The following is a 25,017-nucleotide window of genomic DNA, read 5'->3' as shown; positions in this document are numbered from 1 at the left end:
CAGGCCCTTCCCAGGCCGGCTCTTCTATGATCTGGGTGCTTCCTGGACATGGTCTCCGTGCCCCGCCTGCTCCCTGTCTGTCCTTCCCGCCCTGTCCAGTCAGGGCTATGCCCCTCCTCCCAGTGCAGTCAGGTCCCCCTCTGCCTTTTGGATCCCCAGCCCATCTGACATCTTTCCTCCCCTGTATCTTCCACGCTCCTGGCCACTGGCTTCTGAACACAGTATCCTTCCCTGCGTCTGCCCACACCTCCATGCTCACTTCCTCTGCTTCTTAACTGGGACTTGGGACTGGCTGCCTCCTTCTCTGTTCCTCCCTCACACCCCTCAACCCATATGCAAGGTCACTGCCCCATAAGCACTGGGGCACCTTTCTCCTCCCACCAGTGCTGCACAGCTGGGCATGCCTCCCTGACTAAGGCCCTTCTTTTCCTGGCTGCCCTCCACCTTCTCTGTCTGTGTGCCCTTCTTTGTCTGTTTTGCCGGTCACCTTCCACCACCTGGACAGAGAGCGTCGGAGCTCAGCAGAGCCCTGCCCCCACCCGGCTCCCTCCTCCCCTTGGTGATTCTCCCATGCCTGCAGCTTTACTTGGCACCGACATGCAGTTCCCTGGGACTCCTGAGTCCAGCTGCCCCCTGAGCTTCTTTTGGGGGACTCCAGGCTCCTGCCACTAAACTTGCTCAGAATCTTCCCCACCCCCTAAGCTCAGAACTCTCCCAGGGTCCTCTTCTCAGTGAGTAGCAGCTGTATCCATCCAGCCCTGCAGTGAGCTCTCTAGCTCTCCATCCTTCCTCCTCCAAGCCCCCTCCAGGTCCTACTGATTGAACCTGCAGGGTGAATCAGTCTGTCGCTGTCTGTTCATCACCCTGTTCCACATCATCATCATCATCATGACCATCACCATCATCGTCATCACCATCATCATCATCATCATCACCATCACCATCACCATCATGATCATCATCACCACCATCATCACCACCATCACCACCATCACCATCATCACCATCATCACCATCATCACCATGATCACCATGATCATCACAATCATTATCACCACCACCATCGTCATTACCGTTGTCACCATCATCATCACCACCATCATCACCATCATCACCATGATCATCACAATCATTATCACCACCACCATCGTCATCATCACCGTCATCACCATAATCATCACCAGCACCATCATCATCACCACCATCATCACCATCACCATCATCACCATCACCAGGACCATCATCATCACCATCACCATCACCGTCACCATCAGCATCATCACCGTCATCATCATCATCATCACCATCATTATCACCACCATCATTATCACCATTATCAGCATGACCATCACCACCACCATCATCATCACCATCATCACCATCACCATCACCATCATTACCACCATCATCACCATGACCACCATCATCCTCACCATCACTTGCTTGCTAGGACTCCTTCAGTAGCCTCCCAGCTTTTTTCCCTCCCTCCCCTATGTTGTTCGCCTGTCTGCAGCCTGAGTTACTTTCTAAAGGCAGAGAGCTTGGGCTCCTTCCCTGACTGATACCCTGGAGCGACAGTCCTGGATGTGGCCCCAGGATCCTCACATCTGGCTGGCACTTGCTCTGCAACCTCAGTTTATCCTAACTGCTGGCCCACCCCCTGCATCCAGCAGTTTGCACATCTCCCTGCCACACCAGGGTCTTTGCACCTGTTCTTGCCTCAGCCTGAGAAGCTCTCTCCTCCTCTCCCTCTGTGGCTTGTTGATTCCCTTTCACCCTCCAGAGCTCAGCTCAGAGGGCAGCCGCCCCAGATCCCTCCCAAGGGCGGGCTTCCCTGCTGCTCCTCCCCGGCCACTGTGTTCTGTCTGTGCCACTCACCATGGGCCATCCTGATGCATCTACTTTGTGACTGTGGGCTCCGTGTCTTTGGTCACACAGGGCCTCGTGGAAAGAACTTAGAAATGCTTTGTGCCTGAGTCGGTGACTGATCTTGGGCAAAATTATTTGACTCCACGTAGACCGTGCTTCTTTGTAAAATGAGGACACTGAGGTCTGCTTCATCAGCTTGTTGCAGGCCGGATGGAATGGAGGTTGCCCAGGAGTCTGGTGTGTTGGGGTGGGGCTGCACTTGGAGGCTTTCTGGACTCACACCCACAGTTCCATCCAAGGCTGTGCCCTGGCTCCACCTTGCCACCCCGTCCAAGACCCCAGGGAGCAGCAGGCACAGCTGAATTCCACTGGCTGGAAGCCTTGTCCACCCCCCACCTTCAGGATAATCCCCCCAAAGGTGGCAGGGCCGGGGGCTCCAAGGCATGGCCCTGGGGACCTCCCACCCCTTCCCTGTTCAGAGAAGCCAATGGGGCATCCGGTTCTCCAACGGGTGTTTCAGACGAAGGCTTCCTCCAGCGGGGAACACACTGAGCGCCTTACTTTTTCTTATCCAGGCTGTGCAGGGACATTCTGATACATGCACGTACAGGTATTGTCATGCAAAGATAGTTAATGGAGAAATCAGCCTCTGGGGAGACCGAATCTCTTTCAAACCTCTCTCTCTTCTTTTGTTGTTCTGTCTCAGCTTAGGGTTCTTTCAGGAGTTGAGCAAAATAAGGACAGTTTATACCCAAACATGCAGGGCCAGCTGCTTTAGTCTTAGAATGAAGCCGTTTGATCCTTGGTTCTGCATTTGGTGATTGGAGTTGAGAGCTGTGTCTGTGGAGCTGAAGTACCCCCTCCGCTCCCCGCCGCCCGTGCTGGCCACTACTCTCTGCGTCCTGATGCGAGTGGGGCTGGGTGGGAGTCTGAGGGGCAGGAAGGTGCTGGAGGCACTGTCATGTGTATTGTTTCCTCTTTGAAGAAAGATCAAAGCAGGAGTGAGAAGACCCCCCTGCCCCATGGAGGGCGGCCTCTGCGGGAGTTGTAACAAAGCCCCCAGTCCCTCCCTGGCCTCTTCCCTAGGAGCAGGTGTCCACGGGTGCGCGTGGTGGACCCCACTGCCCGGGATGGGGCGCCCTTCACAACAGGAGTCTGTGCCTCCAGGTGAGCCCCAGATCTGGTGGGGACATGGGGCCAGCCTTTAGTAAGGCTACTCTGGGGCGTGGAGTGAGACAGAATGGTCCAGGGAGCTGACCAAGGCCCCCCTGGGGAATTGGCAAGGGAAGCATTAGAAGACAGAGGCCTCAGAAGGTCTACCCTCACCCCTAGGGATGGGGGGGCACGGAGCGTCATGTGACCCCCCACCCCACAGACAGGGGATGGGGACACTTGCTGAGGACCAGGCCCTGGGTGCTGGCTAGGGGTGTGCAGCGGGCGGTGACCCCAGGGCTCCTGGGACCACCTGGACTTTCCCCCAGAACAGAGTGACGCCATCTACTGGTCAGTAATGGTCACTGCAGGGAGGGCGGGTGACTCGAGAGGGTCGGGCAGGTGACCCTCTGCCAGAGATGGACCCTGGGACCATATTCACCAGGGGAGCAGATGGCATGAGATGGTAGAGACGCAAGTACCCTGCTCAGGAGCCCTGAGGGGCAGGGTGGAGGCTGCTGCCTTGTGCTAGACGCCCTGTTCCCTCTGTTGGGCGTGGCTTCTGCCTCTCCCTGGCTGGTGACAGTCCCCGATGCGTCCACGTGTGGACCACAGCTGCTGATGGACTGACAGGGAGGGGTCCCCTCCCGGTGCCTCCCCTCTCCCATTATCCCCTCCCCTCCTCTGGCACCCCTAGCCCTGCCCACCTGGGAGAAGGTTGCTCATCTGCTGAGCAACGACCAAGGTGCCTGAGATGGAAGGGACAGCCTGATTTGACCCTGGCCGTGGAGCCCCTCTAGGGTCAGCCAGCTTTCTCTCCCTTGTCGGGAGCAGAGTCCCTGGACAGCCGCCTGTCAGCCCCTGAGTGCGAAGCGGGTGCTGGCCTGTGCCTGGCAGAGGGGTTGCTCCTGAGATGAACGTGGGAGGGGAGCTCTTGTCCGCTGGAGGTCAGGTGCTTCCAAACAGGCTGCCCGGAGTGGGACCCAGTATGCGGGCATCAAGTTCAGATTCCAGGTCCCCCCCTCCGGCTTCCCTGAAGGGGCATCTCCGAGGCAGGGGAGGGACTCTGCAGGCTCCTGGGGCTCTGCAGGTGATTCTGGGCTCGGTGGGGGCTGCCTGGGGTCTTCCCCTCTCCCTCCTTCCCTCCTCAAATGACTTCAGCTTCAGCTGTTTTTAAATGACCTGCCACCTCCCACCACCCCATCAGGTACGGGAGGTTCTGGGTGTTGGGTGATGGTGGAGGCTGTCACCCAGCATGTGGCTGCTTTGGGTCTGGTCTCGGCTCTGTCACTTACATCTGCGTGACCCCCCCCATCCCTTTGCCCTCTGAGCCTTTTGAGCTGGATGCAAATGAAAGCTAGAATTCATCAATTAAGGCTTTGCATTTTATATGCTTTTAGCATTTAGGAAACTCAGACTTTTAATCTTATCTTTGCAAAAACCCTGTCAAGATAGAAATCAGGAATGCTCTCCCTCCACCCATTTTGCTGGCGAGGAAATTGAGAGAAAAACAATTAGACGGCTGTCCCCAGGGCACAAAGCCTGGTCCATGGTCCAGCAGGGCTGGTGGGGGAGCCCAGACTCAGCCGGGTCTCTGGACCCCCAGCCCAGCTCCGTGTGTCCCCTTAGAGCTGACCCTGCTCCCCTGCAGACATCTGGGACCTGCGAGGATGTCACTTGATCATAACACCCAGAAAACACATCCCTTGTCACTGTCCCCCATCCCATCATTTGGGTCTCGCTTACCTGTTGCTCCTAAGATGAGCCTTTTCCATCATCAGATCCAGACAGTGTCAGTGTCTCTTCACCCTGGGTTTGGCTTCCTGCACACTGGTTCTCAGCCTCTGAAAAGACCTTGCTTCTGAGTTTGCTTTGTTCACGAGACTCTAGGTGTTCAGAGACAGGGCACCTCCCTGCCTGGCCCCCCTTGCTGTCCCAGCACCCAGGACATGGCCTGGCCCTCAGCGCGGATGGGCGGCAGGGGGCGGGGGTGCCTTCCCTGTGCTGCAGAGTTGGGGGGGGCGGGTCCCGTGCCCCACCCCCCCGGCACAGTCCCCGTGCTGCTTTCATTACTAAAGTACTTGGGCAGCCCTTCTCTGTGCCCGGCCCACTGCTAAGCCCTGGCCCTGCCTCCCTGCGCCCTGGGCCCTGGGGCGAGCTGGTGCCCAGGCCAGAGGCCTGGGGAGTCACTGGTTCTGTATCGGCGCCCCGTCCCGGGTGGCTCTTCCTGTCTTGGGTTGTCCGAGAGGCTGAGCACAGCCGCAGGCTCCCCTGTTGCTCTCCCAGCAGGGGGGTCTAGAAGCGGGCACAGAGCAGGGCTGCCTTGCAGCTGCCCGCAGCCAGGATCACACCCTCTTGGCCTCAATGCTGCCTTGAAGCGTGACTCTCTCCAGTCCGGGTTGGGCTTGTGGTGATGACGGTGCTTTGTGACCTTGATAATTTGAAGTACCTGCCCCACAGAAATCATTTCTTCCTGCTCTGCCCCAGAAAGGGCATGTTGTATCTGCGAGCCCAGCTACAGAAAAATAGGATGGGAAACCCTCGATTTGAACATTCATCGGGGGACATTGTGACTTTCTTGGGTTGCCTTTTTAAACACTGAAAGGGTGAGATTATAAACCTGCCAGGAGCTAGGTCCCCACCAGGCCCTCCAGCTCTCTCCCCACACTCCCCACCCCTCCCCCTCCCCCCCTGGAGCCCAAAGCCCACTGCCCCAAGGCTGCGGAGCGCTTTGACCTCCTCCAGATGCAGCCAGGTCAGCTGCTTGCGAAGAACCTTCCCACAGAGACGGATGTGGTGGGGAGACCACGCTGAGGGGGCTGTGAGCTCAGCGGGGACCCCCCTGAGCAGGTTGTCACCTGAGAACGAAGGTGCGGCTTCACTGACGCGACCCCAGGCCGACACTGGATCTGGGGCAGGTGTCTACACTTACTCTCTGAAATGTTCCTTCTCTTGAAACCTCAGGAGAAGATATGTATCTGGGGTGCCTGCAGGAAACCTGTACGTTATGCTTTCACTCGAACAAACCAGCTCCGTGGGCTGGAGGTGGGGGAGAGGAAGGGTCCTGGAGGGGAGGGATGGGGTGGCAGGTGATCCTCAGGCCCCAGGTGGGGACCCCACTGCTGCACAGGAAGGTGGAAGGAGGGCTGGTCGGATGCCCACCGCACAGGACGTGGGTGTGTCTGGGAGCAGAGGTGATGCTCTGTCCAGGACACACAGGAGGGGCAGCAGGAAGTGCAGGAGGATGGAGAAAGGTATGAAATAGCCGTGCACAGATGGGGAGGGAGCGCTTCCTAGAGGAGCCCGTTAAGGTTGCCAAGGAGTTCTGAGGGCATCCAGGGCCATGAATTTGTAATGGAACCACTTTGGCTTGCTGGGGACTTTTTCCAGCCAGAGGAAGCCTGGGTAGAGTTTTGCTAAATCTCCAGGGCAGGCAGACAGGATGTAAGTGAGGAAGCTGAGGGCTCGGGGCAGGTGGTTTTGAACTGGTGAATGGTGCCGTCCACTCTGGGTGAGTGGGTGGTGTCAGAAACAGTGGTTGAAGGTGAGACTGCAGAACACTGGTGGAGGGAAGGGTCAGGAGGGGACTGCTGGCCCTGAGGGCTTGGGGATGCAGCATAGCCAGCCCTGTGGACACTGGCATGGCTTTGGGTGGCCTAGCTCAGGAAGGAGGGGAGCTGAGAGCCAGGGCCATGGTCCCCAAAAGAAGGGCTCTGGCTGGAGGTGGGCAGTGAGAGGGAAGAGGCAGGGAAGTGAAAAACGTGGTCGTGGGCCCGCGAGCAGGGCTGAGCAATGGCCTCCAGGTTGGCAGACTGTGGACTCAGGGCCACATCCTTTGGCCACCAGTTGCGTGTGTGAAGCTTGGCGGGGGTGCAGCAGGCTTGCTCACACACACGCTGCCTGGGCCTGCTTTGGTGCTCCAGATGCTGAGGTGACTAGTTGCAAAGAGATAGCAAAGCCTAAGATCTTTGTCGTCTGGCCTTTTACAGAAAAGGTTTACTGGCTCCTACCTAGAGGGGCCTGTCCAGGAGACAGGAGCCACTAGCCACGTGTGGCTGTTGACATGTCAGCTAATTAGGATTGCGTACAAATTTTAAATTCAGTTCCTCTGTTGCACTAGCCGACATGTTCAAATTCTCAAAAGCCACATGAGGCCAGTGGTTCTCGTATTAAACAGCTCAGAGATGGAATGTTCCGGATCATGCTGTTGGCACCTCCGGTCTCAAGACAGCTGATGGAACAGGGACCACGTCACCCAGCCTGGACCTGGGGTGCATGGCATGGGAGGAGCCGGACAGGCCTTGTGAGGGGTCTGCAGGCTCGCGGGAGCCCCAGGGCACAGAACTGGAGCGCGGTGGGCAGTTCCCATCACCGTCCGGAGTCGCCGAGGGCTCTGGGGCAGGCATGGAAATGTTGGGGAAAGGGCGCCTCTGGGGTTGCAGCACACGGTTGTCCCCTCGGAGGCCCAGGTGCCTTCAGTGACAGCTGCCTGGCTCCGGAATTATCCTCCTGACACCATGGGTGCAGGGTTTCCTGGCCGGGTGTTGATCTGTGCAGTTACTTGTACGGTGCGCCGTTGGTAACGGGGGCAGGAGCCCCGCTCCCCCTACTGCCTGCAGACGGGACAACCGTTCGGCCTCCTCCTGTGGCCCCCGGCCCCGCTGCCTGGCCTTTGTCGTCCAGGGCTGAGAACTGTGCCCCCTTCAGTTCCAGGGCCCTGTGAGCCAGAAGACCTCATCGACGGGATCATCTTTGCTGCCAACTACCTGGGCTCCACCCAGCTGCTCTCGGAGCGGAACCCATCCAAAAACATCAGAATGATGCAGGCACAGGAGGCCGTCAGCCGGGTCAAGGTAGGGGCGGCCCAGGAGCGCCCGGGTTCCCTGCAGGGAGCACTGGAGCGGGATGGGTGACACGGCCCGCTGTCCAGCGCTGACCCCACAGCCCTGTGCACGAGAGTGGGAATGTCTGAGGTGCCTGTCGGGGCCGAGGGAGAGTTTGCCTCGGATGAGAGGACGCAGGCTGGGGACAGAGAGGCTCCATAATGAGGAACTGCCACTGGGCCCCCAGGACACGTGATTTTTAAAATGTAATGTTCCGAAGCATTCTAGTCATGTGTTTGTATAGAGCCTCTCATCCCATTTTGACTGTCTCTGTATCTTTACTGCCAAAGGACTTGCAGAAAGGGAAGCAAAAAAAATCATACGTTTTATTTAAATCTATGACCTCAAGAAAAACTCTGACGCACTTGCAGCTCTCGGTGCCCGTCATTCGGATCACCTGGGTTTGAAGGGTGGGTGCAGCCGGGCAGGGGGAGGATAGGACCAAGTCAGCAAAGCTGATGGGGTCAGGAGGGAGGGACGGTGGTCTGAGGAGGTGCCCCTCTGGGCAGTCGGGGGTCTCCCTGCGGGGTGAGGAAGGATGTCAGCCCTCCCTCCCCCATCCTCACTGTACTCTGACCTCCTCGACGGAGGGGGAGGGGCTCCAGGCATGAGCCCCGCGCGGTAGTCGGGAGAGGGCAAAGCAACCTGTCCTTCCTTCGCTTTGCGTCCACCTGTTTTTCTTTTCTCTTTCACGCTGCTCAGAGGATGCAAAAGGCTGCTAAAATCAAGAAGAAAGCGGTGTGTAGGATGTGGGGTTTGCTTGTGTTTCTGTGGCATGTCCTGTGCAGGGGGAGGGGGCTGGGGGAAGCCCCAGGAACAGAGACGCTGTGGCAGATGGGTTTTTCTCTTCCTTTGGTAGGTCAATGCTAGACTGTTGAATGAAATCACAGACACTTTTTTTCTTTAAGCCGCCCACTTACGGAAGCATTTAATCGTTGCCCTTTTTTTCATTTTTCTTTTTTAGAGTCTCCATGAGCTAGAGCATGGTTACTGCCGTGATGTGGCCGTTTTGTGTAGACGTTTTTAAATGTGGCATTTGATGCGACCATGTGATGCGTTCAGTGCCTAGGGCCCCTGTACAGAATTAATTAAATCGCTCTGACATTTAGACTCATTAAGTTTAATTTACTGAATCGGGATGATGAGAAATGCAGTCTGCCCAAGGGATGCTTTCTCTATTGAGAAGTTTCTGGAGCATGGGCAGACTTTTAAAAATCTCGGGTCGACCTTCAGTTGTTTGCTCATCAACCTGGTCGTTTAGTAAATGCTGGGCACGTTTTAACTGGAAGTATCCAGTGCTCTGTGTCCGAGGGGCTGTCCTGGCACTGGATTTTGCTTGGGCAGAAGGAGAGCTAGTCCTCTGTGCCCGCCTGGAACACCAGGTTCCGGCAGTGCGGCCAGAGGACCCTGCCCGGGGTCTCCCCTCCCGCTGCAGTGAGGCCTCCCTCCCTGTGATGCTTGCTCTTTGCCCAGCGGCCTCTCCTGGGATGCCTTCAGCTGCGGGCAAGGAAGGGACTCACGCATCTCCCTCTGCCCAAGCCACCTTGTGCTGGGTGTCTCCAGGCACAATGGAACGAGCCTGGCTTTGCAGACCTGCAGTGGGGTGTGCTTCCCCCAAGGCGATGGACCCCACCCACAGTCACCCCGTGCCCCCCTGACAGCTGGAGCAGGACAGTGCGGACCACGGCCTGCTCCTTGGGTCTGTAGTCCGGAGAGCTCAGAGGGGTCGGTGTAGGCAGACCAGACCTTGGTGCCAGCCAGGGCCAGCGGTTACCTCCATGAAGAATTGTTCTTTCTCTCGGCCAGGAAGATGCTCAGGGTCATTGCCAAGGGCCCCTTCACTGATCTGCCCGCAGCTGGCCAGGCAAACAATGATAAGAGGATCTCCGTGAGGGACCAGCGTTCCCGGCATAGAGTCCCCACCCCAGGGATTTGCTGGTGACCGTAGGGCTATGGACCCCCATCCACAAGTGACTACAAAGTGACCAGAAAGGAGTATTTATCTCGGTGGAGAAACCCAAGAACTCGCATGTCACTGCCACTGCACAGTAGTATTTAGGATCCCCTGTGACAGGCTGTCCCAGTTTAGGGCAGACCCCGAGCAGTGCATTCAGCTTCCAGAACATTCTTTTGCACATTGCTCCAGCCGTATGATGGGTGTACCCGGGAGATGACAAAACGGGCATCTGTGGGATGGCTTCTCCAGTGTCCTGTGAGGGCAGCGCCCCGTCTGGTTGAGGTCTTGCTTCCCTAGGGTTTTTGGAAGCTGGACCGATGCTGCTGGGAGTTGACATGACTGTGGCTTTAAACTAGAAGAAAATGCAGATATGCTAATCCACCTTCTTGGAAAAATTCCTTCCCCTTTACCTGGGGCTACTTGGAATCCCAAATCCAAGAAATGTAGCTCTAATCCACAGACCCTGTGTAGCCGCCGTGTTCCGGAGGGTGGGCAGGCGGCTGCAGTCTGGATGCTGCGACACGAGCCCCCAGCGTCCAGCCCCCTCCGGGCTCAGCCTCCTGGAAGCAGTCCCCCCTCCCACTCCTGTGCCAAGTGCCCTGAGCGAGCTCACTCAGCTGGGATGTGCTGGGGAGGCCTGTGTTTAGACTCCCATGGCTGCTTCTGCTAGGAGCTTCTTCCTCTAGGGGCGCTCAGGGTCCTTCGTGAGATTGTCAGGCCTTTGTTTGAGTTAGTTTTTTTAAAGGTTTGTAACAGTCTCCACCATCCTTTCTTAGAATTCTGAGGGGGATGCTCAGACGCTCACTGAAGTGGACCTCTTCATCTCCACCCAGAGGATCAAGGTGTTAAACGCAGACACACAGGTGAGCTTTGGAAGACGGCGCTTTAAAATCGTGCGCAGGAGCTCCCAGGAGAGCCAGGTTGAGCTGCAGACCCCCTCTGCGGGGGTGACATGGCGTCCCCGGGACAGTCCCCCCCCGGCCCCTGCTGTGAAACGTAGAGTAAGCTGGGGGTGGGCAGCAGCCTCGGGCCTAGTGGGGTGAAGCTGGCGATCAGGTGTGCACAGCAGCAGGGATGAAATAGAGACACCATGAAGGGGAGCCGGGTAGCGGGGGGAGGGCGTGTGCTCACCATCGGGATTCTGGAACGGCCCTCTCGAGGCCTATGCGTGCGTGCGGGGCTGGGAGATGGAGCTGGAGGGTGGAGATCCCCGTGGCCCTCCGCAACCCACCCCCGCCCCGCCCTGCCCCAGCCCCAGCGGCGGCGCTCCAGAGGGGAGGGTCCTACGATTTCCTGCCTGTAAACCACGTGCCTAGCTCGTGTCTGACCTCAGTTCTTCTTGTCTTCCTGTGCCTGGATCCGTGCACAAGCCTGCCATTGTGGGGAGACAGGCAAGCAGACACAGGAGCCAGGTGGAGGGGGCTGGGAGCTGGGTGTGGGCAGGGGCACGGGTGGATGAGCTTTGCAGTACAGGAGGGAGGGAGGTGGCCGAGGACAGAGATGGGGAAGGGCCCCACTCGTTCTGGGGATGCGTGAGGCCGGCCAGACGCTGGGGTGACGGCCCCTTACTTCTTGCTGTTGGCAAGTGGTCCATATCGCGACGCTGAGTATGTGGGCAGCCAGTTCCCCAGGACCCTCTGCCCGATGGTGTCACGTCCAGCAGTGACCTTGTCAGACTCAGTTACAACGTCAGAAATGCAAACTGGTGATTTTCTCTTCTGTTCTGCTTCCAAGTTTTACTGTCTAAAGTGCTTCTGTGCAGAAGAGCTTCTTTTTTTTCTTTTCTCCTCTTTTTTTCTCTCCCTTTTCACTGTGGACTCCCAGATTTTTTCTTTTTAAACTTGTGTTATAATCCCTTACCATCGTTATTCTCTTGGGTGCTCAAATCACCCAGATCTGGCCAGGGCCTTCCCACTGGGCCCTGTGCCGTCCTGGCAGTCTGCCCGTGGTCTCGGAACACGTTCCTGAGACAATGAGATGTTCTCCGCCCTCCTTGCACTCCCTGCCCGACACCTGGAACCGGCCATTCTTCAAGGAGCCGTGGTACAGAAGCAGAGACCTGGGTTGCTGGCTCTGCCCATCGTTGCTGGGGGGCCGTGGATCCTGGGCCCTAAAGATGAACCGAGCTGGACAGTATCTGTTTTTAAAAGCCAGGAGTTCATACACGTGCCTCCTATTTGAGACCAGCTCCAGAGGGTCCTGCTCACCTGCCCCCTACTCCGTACGCACCCTGGTCCCACAGTGTAGATCGTGGCTCCTGACTCCCTCAGTGTGTTTTCTCGCTTGGTCTCTCCTGGGGTGGACCATGCCCATCGCTGGGCTGCTGGGAGGAGCACAGCTTGGCTCTCAGGTAGTGGATGAGCTGGCTGTCACCCCTCAGGACCCCGTGGGTGGGAAGACCTGACATGTGGGGACAGAGGAGGCTGCAGGGCGTGTCTTGGAGTCGGAGTGGCGCCGTGACGTGGCTCCCTCCCAGCCCCGTGCCCTGCTGTCCGGCCACCGTCTTGGCCCTCTGATCTTTGTGTCCAGCTGCCCTGTCCCCCGTGGGGCCTTGAACTTGGCGAGAACTGAGGGAGCCGCCCAACCAGGCCAGGCGTAGGACACTTCACAGCCTCGGGCTTTGTTTCCCGATCTTTCGTGGGCAAACTGTCTGGATTAGATCCTCCCTCCCGCGCCCCCAGCCCTCATCCACCCACCTGTCAGGGTCCCCGAGGCCACCCCAGGTTCCATAAGTGGATAAGAGGCCTCAAGGGATTCAGCATATAGTTGTACTCAAGGCTGTGATTTACTACGGCACCAGGATACAGAGCAAAACCAGCGAAGGAGAAGATGCCTGGGGCTGAGCCCAGGGAAACCCAGGGTCCTCGCCTGATGGGGTCACGCAGGATGAGCTGAACTTCCCAGCCGCGAGCTGCGACGGCACGTGTGAGACGTGGGCCATTGGTAAGCTCGAGAGCGTCAGCGCCCAAGGTCTTTACTGGGGGCTGGTCACATAGGCACCTGTGCTGTCTGCCATGCGTCAAAGTCCCAGGCTCCTGAAAGCAAGCGGGGCTCAGGCTGGAGCACGCTGCTTGCCCAAATGCCTCAGGCAAGGTGAGCCAGTCTTATCATGTCGGGTGGCATGTCGGGAACCCTCCTGAAATCCAGGTTCCCAGACGGGCCGAAGGCCACCTGCGGGCAGGCTTTCTGCGGACAGTGTCAGGCCTGTTCTGTCAGCCCTTCTCTGATGCTCCTGCATCAGCGGAGACTGGAAACCGGGCCCATCCCTGTGAACTTGAGGACTTGGACAAGTTTCCGGACATCTCGGAGCCCTGTTGATTCTCAGAGGAGAGTCCGGCGCCGGGCCTCTTGAAGGACAGATGAGGCGACTCAGAGCAGGGCTCACATATGCCAGCCCCTTCCCCTCACTCCTCCCTTCCCTCCTCTGGGTCTTTGGTGTCTGAACAGGGCCCGGGGACAGGGCGTCCGTTCCCAAGAGTGGGCAGAGCCAGAAGCCACAATTTCCTTTGCTTTGCTCGTTCAAGGTCGGTCCTTAACACACGTGGGCTTTCCATCCCGCCAGCCGCAGCATCGTGGCCAAGTCACGCATAGCCGCTGCCCAGACCAGCATCTGTTGGCCGGTGCTCACCTCCCGGCTACAGAGCAGGGCTGTGCTGTGGTTTTGACCATCTGTCTGTGCTGGCTCTTGGCCCTGTTGTGTTCTTCCTGAAGCTTTGCTTTCTCCACGTCGCTTCTTGGGTTCTCTCCAAGAGTCCTGACTGCCACCGTAGACCTCCTGGCATCTTCTCCTTCTCCCACATGCTGTTCCCTGCCCACATCCTCTGCGGAGGGCTGGCTGAGCCCCCGTAGTCACAGCTCCTGCCCTGGGGAGCCTCTGGTGGCTGCTGGAGGTGCCCGTGGCTCCCCGGGTCTCTGTGGACAGGAATGTTTCAGAACCACAGAGCAGGAGACCTCGGAGTTTTCAGCCTATGCGGGCTGCCCCAGGGACGTGCTACTGATGACTGGGATCTGGTGTGGAGGAGGATGTGCCCCTGATCTCCAGCGGGTCAGGTGTCCTGGGGAAGCCAGAGGCTCCCTAGGGCTCAGGTTCATGGCCACTGGGTTGGCCGAGCTGTGCCAGGCCAGGGGAAGGGCAAAGTGAGGACGGCATCCAGGACCACCAGGACAGGGTCCTCGACGGGCAGCATCTCGCTAGAGGTTCCGGGCAGGAGGCAGGCTGGTCATGGTCCTTCTTACTGCCCCTCCAGTGGTCTTTGAAGTTCAACTTTAAGAGTCCTCCCCCTTCTCTGGTTGAGCTTCACCTCTGCTCGTCGGAGGTATTTAAAGAGTGTTTTCATTTCCCGTTTTCCAGCGGAAAGCCCCCGTCGCTCTGTCCCATCAGGCTCTCCTCACTGTGGCAGTTTGCGGTGTGGTCGGTGCCCGGCATCTTGCTCTCTCATTGTTCATCTCCTCCTCCCGGCGTTCCTGTGCATCCTCACAGCCGGGTCTCCCCACGTGGGGAGTCCTCGTTCTTCAGGGGAAGCAGCTCCCTCCTGGGTCTGCTCCCCACCAGCAGGGAGAGTCTGCTCCCCCGTCCGTGCCCACCCACCTCCTCTGCGGAGCCTGGTGGGGAGTGAGGACTGGTGGCCTCATCCTGCATCTGCTTTGCAGGGAGCAGGTCTCCTGTGGGTTGGTAAGCAAAGCCCTACCATTGATGGGGCCCTGTCCCCCTCACATGAAGAGGCCCTGGGGGAGAGAGAGAACTCGGGGTATTTGCACACACGGTTGAGAACTAGATCTGGTGGGATTGCTCTCTGTTCTCTTCCATGATGGAGACGTCAATGACTTTTCTTGCTGGAGTACAGCGGGTGTCTGGGTCATTGCTCGTAGCGTTCTTGCCTGGGAGGTCAGGGCTGGTGGCAGAAGCAGAGGTGCCCGGCTCCCGAGGAGCCCCCATCTCACTGGGAAGACGGGACACACCTGGTTCCCTGTGTGCTCAGGAGAAAATGCTGGCCGCCCTGAATAAGACAGGCCGGGTTCCCTGTCTACACACCCTGGAACCTTGGAACTGGCCTTGGGGAGAGGGAAGGTCATGCAGGGTTAGCTGGGGGTGGGGGGTGGACGGTGCTTCCTAAAGATGAACTAACTGAGCACTGGCCCCTGCAGGCTTTGGGGTCACCGAGAGCGAGGAGAACAGGAGCTGGGAAGGTGGGTCAGAAAGGTTCCATGAGCCGTGGCCTGGCTGCCTGGCCGAGGTGTTTGGGGTAGCCTGGCCAGTCGTGGGCACCGTGGATCGTTTGAGAGTTTGCTCCGAGGTCGCTGAGGAGGAACTGGAAGTGTGGTGGTAGGAAACTGGTTTGACTATAAAATAAGAAATGTTAGCAGAGAAGCTGGGAGGCAGGAACAGATGCAGAGACTGTGGGAACTCGAGTGGCCGGTTGGGGCAGGAAGGGGACGAGGCCACGTGGCGGGCGGCCTTGTCTGGGAGGAAGCGGGCTCTGCCACTGACAGGTGCTCGGAGATGGGGAGAAGCTCATTTCTGACACCTGGGGGTTGAGTCAGGTGTTTCTGAAAGTGGCTGGAGATCATGAGATGCTGAAGAGCCACCTCCACTGTCCCCTTTCCAGCGGCCCCTCCTGGAAGGGGCTCCTTGTGGTTATAAACCGCACCCCCCCACCCCGAGCTGGCCAGAAAACACAGCAGCTCCAGGAAGTGTGCAGAAGTGGCTTCTGTGACGAAGACAGGGGCTGCAGAGGTTGCAGAAATGCCCCATTTTCTTTTCTGGAAAGAGGACAAAGGCCTAAAGGACCAGCTGATTAGTTTCTCAGAGCCTCTGTGTGCAGCCTTGTTAGGTAGGGGCCCCGGGAATGATGCTTGGTAGAGATTTCTGCCAGATGACAAAAGCCATCGAGAGGGATGGGCCCGCCAGGGCCCTGGGGGGATTGAAAGACTGCGGAGACCCATCCGTCAGAGTCAGGCGGCTGCCTCGGGACCCCCTGCCCAGGCCCATGCTGCTTGAGCTCCTGGGATGAGCTCATCCCTGGGAAACACTGGCTCTGGAGCCTTCCTCCTCTGCTTGGCAGGAAGTCTGAGCCAGGCGCCCTCCTTGCAGGGAGAGGCGCCTTCTCCACAGCCACAGATGGCCTCCGATCGGGTGGGGACGGGCCTCAGCTGCTGCCCCTCCCCCACAGGACCGGGAGCCCCACCCAGCATCATGCCCCCACGAGCATCATTTTGGAAGCTGCAGGGCTAAGGTGAAGGCACATCACCTTGACTGGGAATCACCGCCCTAAAATGCTCTTTTCGCTGGGGCAGTGGCTGTCTACCCAGGAGACTCTGTCCCTCAGGGCAGATCTGGCCACAGCTGGAGATCTTTGTGGTCGTCACAACTTGGGACAGAGGAGGTGCCACTGGCGTCTAGTGGGTGGAGGCTAGGGATGCTGCTAAACGTCCTACTGTGCCCAGGACACCCTCACAGTATGGAATGGTCCAGCCCCAAACGTCAGGAGTGTCGAGACTGAGAGCCCCCAAACTTGGGTGTTTTTTAGGGCTTGTTCCCTGTAACGCAGGCCCTCTCATGCCTCTCCCGCCAGGAGACCATGATGGACCACGCCCTTCGCACCATCTCCTACATCGCGGACATTGGGAACATCGTGGTGCTGATGGCCAGGCGCCGCATGCCGCGCTCAGCCTCCCAGGACTGCATCGAGACCACCCCCGGGGCCCAGGAGGGGAAGAAGCAGTATAAGATGATCTGCCACGTGTTTGAGTCCGAGGATGTAAGTAAACGCTCGGGCGTGATGTTCCCCTCCTGACGGCCCAGGCCCCATGGGCTCTGTGGTCCCAGGAAAGCACATATAGGATGGGGATTCTGTGCTCCATCATGGACGCTTCCAGTGGAAGTGGTGATTTTTCTAACATTCTGAGTTTGCAGAGACCATGAACACAGCTCTGTTTCGCTTCATGAAATCAGTTTTTCAGGAGCTGTTTGTAAATGGAACCGTACTTAAATATGCCGAGGAGCTCTTTGACAAGGTCCTTTAACAAAACCTTGTTCTCCCCAAATAAAGTAGCCCTTGACTAACTTTTCTGTTGAGATGCACGCCCCACACTCCAGGGTTGCAAATGGGGAAGCGCCTCTGCTTCTGCTCATGGCCATTTCAGGCCATAAGAAGTTGGAAAATCCAGTGCACCCTTGGACAACATGGGTTTGAACTTCGAGGGCCCACTTACCCATGGACCTTTGTCAGTAGTAGATGCTACAGCGCTACACCATCCGCCTTGGTTGACTCCGCGATCATGAACCGCGGACACGGAGGAATTGCGGGTACGGAGGGCTGACTGTAAGTTAGACACAGATTTTTTATAGACTGTACAGAGGGTCACAGCCCCTAATCCCCATTTTGTTCACGGGTCAACTGTAATTCTGACGTTTAAAATACCGCAGACTCGCTAAGAGACCATAAGCCCTTTGACTCCTTCCTTGGATGGGATGAGAGCATCTTTCTGAGCCTGGAAGAGGGAGAAAGGGACCGGGGAAGGGAGCTGCAGGGCAGGAGGTGAGCGGGGTCTCTGGGCTGCCCCCCCAGGGCAGGTCTGATTCAGGATCACCCAGGGGGCAGCAGCTGAGCTGTTCTTGGGGCTGTTGCCAGAGCAGGATTTTAAAACATTCTCTCTCCTCCACGGATGCTTGGAAAGGGCATTCTCGGTTACCAAGGGCCTTGAGGGCGTGTCAGGGACCCGGAGCAGTGGGGAAGGGTCCCAGTGTTTTCATGTTTGAATGCAGGGTGGGTGGAGGCAGTGACCTTTTTGCTGAGAAATTGAAGTCACCTACAAGTGCTCTGAAGCAATGACACATTTATAGGAGAGGAAGTTTACCTACAGACTCACCAGTGCACACACGTGTTCCTCTCACCATTATGCAGATGTCTGTGGACACCTGCATGGGAATTTTTGTTTGGCTCATGGCTCGAGGAATCTCTGAGACCCGGCCTGGGGGCATGTGATGGGCCCTGGAGAAGGGCTGTGGTGATGGGCAGGGGAGGCAAGAAACAGGCCAAGTGGCAGGGGGTGAACAGTCTGCTGGCTCGGGGAGCAGGAAGGGGCTCCGAGGTGCCCACCGTGCCCCGGGTGCTGCTGCGGCCTGGGTTTCTCTATTCCGTGGGAGAGAAGGCTGAGAGCACAGGTGGGGGCGGGGCTCCAGGTGGTCCTTGAAGGCATATGGGAAGGATGGGCTGGGAGGGGCGTGAGGGGGTGCAGCAGCCATCCTGAGAGTCGGGCCCTGATGGTGGCCCCATGCAGGTCCGACTGCTGCTGGGGTGAGTGGAGGATCCAAGGGTCCAGTGAGAACAGAGGGGGACACCTGGAGAAAATGGAAGGTGGCCCTAAGGACCCTGGTGGCCCTCTCAGAGTTTCCGTTTCCCTTCTGTAAAGTGGAGGGCAGTGCAGGTGAGCCGAAGAAGTGAAAGGGCTGGGGGGGCAGGGCAGCCTCCCTCGCTATTCGCCCACCTGCAGGAGGCCCCCTCTGGGTCCCAGCCTCCAATGCCAGCCCCTCGGGGAGGCCCCCGTGACGCTCCCTACCTTTCTGGGCTCACAGCCTTGGCTGTGACCTGGGGGCAGGGGCGATTCTCCATGACTGGCCCCAGCTCAGGTGGCAGGGATGCCAGGACGCAGGGCAGATGGGGGATGGGACACTGCAGCCAGCCGCTGGTGGGAAGACGCCGAGGTTCCCGGAGTGTGCCCCATGGAGCCCAGGCATGGACCACCTTGCCCTCCCAGGTGCTCCCCCAGGTGATGGGCGCCTACCAGGCAGAGCTCAGAGGGGAGGCTCAGGGCAGTGGGCAGGGGGAACGAAGTGATGCTCTCACACCCCATTCCCAGCCAGGGGACCCCAGTCAGAGGAAGATGGACCCAGAGGCCTGGGGGCAGCTGGTGTCAGCAAGCCTGAGACCCCGGGGGGGCAGGGCACATCCAGGCCTCCGGGTGGCCCTCGGCCCTCCACCCTCCATCCTGGGACCAGCCTCCTCCTGGAGGCCCCATTGGATCCTCAGCTTGGCCTGAGCCTCGGGCCAGGCGCCCTCCAGGACCTGCCACCGCGGGGCTCCCTCCACCGTCTCCATACACGTCTGGGCCAGTGGCGCCACCTGGTGGTCCCGGGGCTCCGTGCCTGTGGCTGGTTCTCCCTCTGAGCAGAGCCGCCAGACTGCCAGGACACTGCTCCTGGGGGCGGGCAGGGCTTGGTCCTGCCTAGTGGACCCGGGCTTCGCTCCTGCAGACCGTTCGGGGCCCAATTTGGGAGGGCCGTCTGGTCTAGAATCTAAGGGCTCCGAGCTCTCCCTCTGTTATGCAGCCCAGCCCGCTTTCTTCAAAGGCTTATTCATTTGCAGCCCGAGAATCATGCAGCGTGTAGAGCAAGAATGGGATTCAGGCCGAACCCCTCAATTCCACGTGTTTTCAGGCCCTGTTGACCCGAGGTTTGCTGAGGGGTCCCACTGCTCTCCCCCGGCTGCCTGGCTGCCAGGGTGCTTGACGTGGCCCAGGAACTGGGTCCTTAGCCCTCACTTCCCATGGTCCTTTATCTGCACACCGGCAGGTGGCATGTAAGCTTTGACAGTGACTGTTCAGAGTCCAGGCTTCTGCAGTATCAGATACAGTCCAGTCCATAGAAGTGGTCCTGCTGAAGTAGAAAGAAGTGATTTGCTCCACGATTTGCCCTGTGCTGGTGTCCCCAGGGCCGCATGCTTCTCGTTGGCCTCAGCCTGACACGTCCACACGCCCCACGAGAGCAGCTGGGCACCCATCCTGCCCGCACCACCCCCCCGTGGCTGGACTGGGTCCTGTTGCTCCAGAGAAGTAAATACTGGGTGGGTGACTGACAGTCTCTGTGACGTTCCCCAGAGGATGCACCGCCCAGTCAGTGTTTGGAATAGGATGGGTGGGGGACTGCCCTGGCGGTCCAGTGGTTAGGAGTCCACGCTTCCACTGCACAGGGCAAGGAACTAAGATCCCGCATGGGCCAAGTAAATATATTTATTTAATAAATATTAATTTAATTTTAAATAAATTAATTTAAATTTCATTAAATTAATTTAATAACAATTAACAAATATTTAAATAAAACACACTTGTTAAAAAACTATGGGTGAAAAGAAAATATAGTACAGTCGCCAGTGAAAACAATGAAACTATGATCATTAGCAAATAATTCATAATTTCCCCAGACGTTATTGGAAACTGTGCTTTGTCTTAGGATGTCTGGGATGTAAGGGAGCTCGGGTGGGGGCAGGCAGGGCACCAGCAGCAGAAGGGCTCCCCCGACAGAGACCCGGGCCACGGTCTCTCTGTGGCTCCTCAGAGCCCAGGCAGGGGCCCCCGTGCAGGCTGTGCCGTGGTCACCCCTCGGGGCCCGTGCGCCTGCCCGTCTCCATTGGGCGCCCCTCCCCACAGGCTCAGCTCATTGCCCAGTCCATTGGCCAGGCCTTCAGCGTGGCCTACCAGGAGTTCCTGCGGGCCAACGGCATCAATCCCGAGGACCTGAGCCAGAAGGAGTACAGCGACATCATCAACACCCAGGAGATGTACAACGACGACCTCATCCACTTCTCCAACTCGGAGAACTGCAAAGAGGTGGGTGCCCGGGGCGGGGGGCACAGCTGGCAGGCGGGGCGGGGTCGAGCCTTCCTGGTGTGTGGCCCCTGCCTTCGCAGCGAGCACTTGTGTGGGAAACGCGGTGCTGTTGTAGGGAAGAAGCTGACGGTCAGTCTTAAAATGACCTTGAAAATGTGCCTTTTAATGCTGCTATTAGATGTGGGCTCAGCCCCTCGAGGTGTTTCTGGAAAGCGTGCGGGAGGCATCTTGAAAACGGGGAACTTGGGGCTCTGCCCAGGGTGCTGGGAAGCCGCCCGTAGTGAAGCCTTGGCAGGTTCCGGTGGGTTTGCTCAGGGGTCTCTAGAAAGTTCTTCAGAGAAGAGGAGCAAATCCCTGGGGGTGGCCTGTACCCTAACTGCTTGGGAATGAGTGAATGATCCTGGCTTGTTGCTGAATGGATGAATGACAGGCAGCTTTCTGTGAGTGACCCGTGAGGCAGAGAGGAAATAGAAGGACTTTTCCAGACAAGAGCGCCGGCCGGGCTGGGTGTGCATCTGGACTCTGAGAACACGTCCCTCTAGCCTCCGTGTGTTTGGGGGGAGGGGTGGGTGCGGGAGCCGGGACACTGGGGCCGAGCTTGGGGCTAGAGGAGGGGGTCTGTGCTCCTGGTCCCCAGGATGGTTGGGTGGGTCCCAGGAGGCCTTGGGAGCCAGAGCTGGACGAGGCCAGGGAGACAGCAGGCTGGCCGCGAGGAGGTGGCCTCGGTTCTGAAGGCAGGACAGGCACCTGGCCCGGGTCGGCTGGTCCTTCCGGGATGCTGGGCAGAGGCCCAGCCCCCAGCCCCCAGCCCCCAGCCCCCATCTCAGGTGGGCCTCTCTTACCCTACCCATTTCCTTGCAGCTGCAGCTGGAGAAGCACAAGGGTGAGATCCTGGGTGTGGTGGTGGTGGAGTCGGGCTGGGGCTCCATCCTGCCCACCGTGATCCTGGCCAACATGATGAATGGAGGTCCAGCTGCCCGCTCGGGGAAGCTGAGCATCGGTGACCAGATCATGTCCATCAACGGCACCAGCCTGGTGGGGCTGCCGCTCGCCACCTGTCAGGGCATCATCAAGGTGGGTGCGGGGCCCCACCTCGCTATATCCTCGCTGCTTTGTAATCCCCCCTCACCCGCCAGAATGCTGAGCCCAGAGAGACCCACCCAGTGACTTTGAACCCAAGACTGTACCACGGCCCTGACATCAGAGAGGGACCTGGGCTGCCCCAGGTGAGGGCCAAGGACCTGTAGATGTCGGGTGACCAGCTTGTCTTAGTTTGCCTGGGACTTTTCACCTGCTGGGTAAACAGGGAGGTTGGTTCCCCTGCCTGGATCTGAGCTGGGAGGCTGCTCTCACCGTCTGACCCGTGAGCCTGCAGGTTCGGGAGATGCAGACCCTCCCTAGAGAGAGTCACGCTGAGGGGACACAAACAGGTGGCCCCTGCTTGTCTGTGAGAGCCCCCCGGGCTGAAGCGTCAGGCAGCCATCCAAGGGGACCTCGGCATGGCGGTGCCTTTGCTCTGTTCAAGGGTCCAGACAGTGGCTCAGCCTACGGGGGGCCATCTGTCCCGCGGCTCATTCCCTCCAGCCCTGCTGTGGTCTCGGGGCTGGAGGATGGGCCTCTGTTCTCCCTTGTCACTCAGAGATGAAGGCCCTGTGAGGGGGCTCCTGGACCTGGGGACCCAGTCCCAGTGGGTACTGTGTAGCCAGACAGACAGACAGGCACAGAAGAGGCCTTCATCAGAGGTGCCAGAGGCTTGGCCAGCCGGGACCCTCGCTCTGAGGCTGCAGCTCCTGGGGCAGTGTCTAACCTGGGCTGTGATGGGGGTGGGGGTGTGTGTGGGGGGGTGGGGGTGTGGGTGTGTGTGTGGGTGTGGGTGTGTGTGTACGTGCGCACGCGCATACGCACACGTGCACAGGAGCTCCCTGCTGCTGCAGCCACGTTCAGGCCGGGCCCCTTCCCCTCCCCCCACCCAACCCCAGGACCACGGCCGCAGCATCCACTGTCCTCTGGGGCCTGGGGCCTCCCTTGGCCTGTCTCGGCACAGACACCAGAGCCTCCTGCTGACAGGTTTCTGCTCTGCCGGCCGCACCCTGTCCTCGCCCCACCCCCAGCATGAGAGTCCATCACTGGAGGATGCTTTGTTTTGAGGAAGGCGCCCCCACCTTCCCAAACAGGAAGTCCTCCTGCACTCAGCATGGCCAGGGCCCCTCCTGGGCACCACCAAGGGTGACCTAGTGCACAACCCGCCTCTTGGTTGTGCACAGGGGTGCTCGGAGCCTGGCCTTGCCCCCAGGGCAGCTTTTTTTCTCCCAGGTCAAAGGGCACACCAGAGCACAGGGGCCACGGCACGCACTGCCACCTGGGATGCAGTACCCCTGCATCCGGTCAGGGTGATGCCTGCATCCACGCACAGAGGGACACCAGGGCTGAGAGGGGCCTGCCTGACTCGGTCCCCCAGCTCCCGGGGCTCTGCCCTGCCACTGGCTCACCCTCCCAGGCCCCTGAGGTTGTCCTCCCAGTGGCATCTGATACCCACTGGGCCTCCCGTTCCTGCTCCGCAGGGTCTGAAGAACCAGACACAGGTGAAGCTGAACATCGTCAGCTGCCCGCCGGTCACCACCGTCCTCATCAAGCGGCCGGACCTCAAGTACCAGCTGGGCTTCAGCGTGCAGAACGGCATCGTGAGTCCGCTTGGCAGCCTCCACCGTGCACGTGGACGGCCTGGTGCAGGGAGCTGGGGGGCAGCTCTCCGTCCCTCCAGAACCGCTCCTGTCTGAGGGGGCAGGTCCAGGCAGGGCGGGCGGGCCAGCGTGTGGTCACGGCATGGGTCCCTCCAGCCCTGCCCTCGGCACCCTCGTCCCAGTGGTGGCTGTTCTCTGCAGACCCCAGCTCTAGAGTGGAGGGAGGAGTCCTCCCACCCCTGCAGTTGGGACCCGCAGCCGATGGCAGTGTCAGAGTCACTGTGTGCAAGACACCCACCCACTCATTCATTTGTTCATTCATTCATTCGCTCATTCACTCACCCATTCCGAGCCGTGTGTGAGGTTCCTGAGCTGTGTCGGGCGGGGCCCCAGCCACTGAGGAGGCAGGAGGGCCTCCAGGAGGAGGTGATGCTGGGCTTGAATGAGTGCTGGTCTGGCCAAAAGTCTGTGCCTGTTCCTCAGGCTGGAGTTCTTCCCTCCAGAGTTCCCACCTCCTCTCTGACCCGCGTGAGCTCTGTTTCCTGGGTCGTTTCTCCTGCAAAGGTCCCAGTGGGCAGGGAGGGATGTGGCCACAGATGGAGGACAGAAGAGGGAAGGCCGGTCACTTCCAGATTGCTTACGCTAGCGCAGAGTGCTAAAAAGCCAAGGAAGAGATTGTGCGGTGGATGGGGGTGGTGTCAGGTTGAGGGGGAGGACGTGTGTGTCCCTCCATGGTCACAGAGGGGGCACATCGGGAGAACGTTCTAGAAACAGGACTACAAATGAGACAGAATTTCCCCCGTCACTACCTGGCACAGGAGTGTGGAGAGTTTACACGGGGCCGGGGAGAGTCACAGGACATCTCCGTCCCCTCTGGGTTAGGGCGCACTTGCTGCTGTAACAGGTGTTCCGCGGATCTCAGCGGACTGAGAGCTGATCTGTTGTTTGGGTCACAGTCCAGCGTGGGAGGGGCTTCGCGCCACAGGGTCGCTCAGGGGCCCAGGCTCACCCCCCCCCAGGGCGCTCTTTGTCTGACGGGCGCAGATGTGGCTCTGGCCATTTCTGTCTACATCCATCTGGCCAGACAGGGCTCAGTCACATGCCCCACAAACACAGGGCTGGCCGGGAAGGTGGTTCAGCTGGTGCCCAAGACGTAGAAGGAAAGGGTGTGGGTGCATCTGAAGCTGACATTGGCCGTACCTTCCCAGCTGTGTGACACTGGGCAAGTCACTGAAGCTTTCTGGGCAGATTGAGAAAATCCATGAAGTACCGAGACCTCCAAGGAGGGCCCACTGGGCCCAAACTCTGCAGAGAAGGAAGGCCCCTTGGCACCATACCCAAGCATGGGGGCCCAGCCAGGCTGTCTGCACCCCCTGAGAATTTCTTTCCGGAACATGGCATCTGCCCCGGGAGTTGGCCAGTTGGTGGTCCAGCTAGCGCCACCCTGCCTGGCTGCTCTGCACACACATGTGTCCGGGGCCGTGCAGGAGGTTGCCCAGGGTCCCTGCCTGCAGCTTCTATGCGCACCGTGTGGATGGGCCTGGGAGCAGCTGGGCGGGCCTTAGACCTGCCCCTGACACCCTGAGCCACCATGCAGGGCCTGCCTGGGTGCCGTCCGCAGGACCTCTCTCCCTGGGGTGGGGGCAGGTGGGTGGTAGGGAGGACTGTCAGTGACCGGCAGCCCCTGAGATGGCCCTGCTTGTGTGACCCTGAGGGCTGCCCCTGCCCTGCTGGGCAGCCTTGTGGGGCCCAGGCTGTCCCTCCTGCATGGCCCCGGGGAGCTCGCCATCTAGGTGGGCCTGGTTCATGGTCTTTGTAAGATGCAGCCCCTGTCCTGCTGCAAGCCTTGCAGGGGGATGGCGTGATGCAT

The 25,017-nt window shown here is 59.0% G+C and overlaps 1 protein-coding gene across 1 annotated transcript in view; it reads left to right on the top strand.

Moving 5' to 3' along the window:
- Positions 1-25,017, top strand: part of APBA2 (amyloid beta precursor protein binding family A member 2) — a 103,990-nt gene that overhangs the window by 70,958 nt on the left and 8,015 nt on the right. Inside the window, exons 5-11 of the mRNA XM_060156904.1 lie at positions 7,729-7,874; positions 8,607-8,642; positions 10,638-10,724; positions 16,434-16,619; positions 20,287-20,466; positions 21,328-21,540; positions 23,028-23,147. Of these exons, the coding sequence (XP_060012887.1) occupies positions 7,729-7,874; positions 8,607-8,642; positions 10,638-10,724; positions 16,434-16,619; positions 20,287-20,466; positions 21,328-21,540; positions 23,028-23,147 (968 nt within the window). The remainder of the gene's footprint in view (positions 1-7,728; positions 7,875-8,606; positions 8,643-10,637; positions 10,725-16,433; positions 16,620-20,286; positions 20,467-21,327; positions 21,541-23,027; positions 23,148-25,017) is intronic.

The sequence above is a fragment of the Lagenorhynchus albirostris genome, chromosome 1 (assembly GCF_949774975.1).
Source record: "Lagenorhynchus albirostris chromosome 1, mLagAlb1.1, whole genome shotgun sequence".
NCBI classification, from domain to species: domain Eukaryota; kingdom Metazoa; phylum Chordata; class Mammalia; order Artiodactyla; family Delphinidae; genus Lagenorhynchus; species Lagenorhynchus albirostris.
This window is presented reverse-complemented; position numbering and strand designations above follow the sequence as displayed.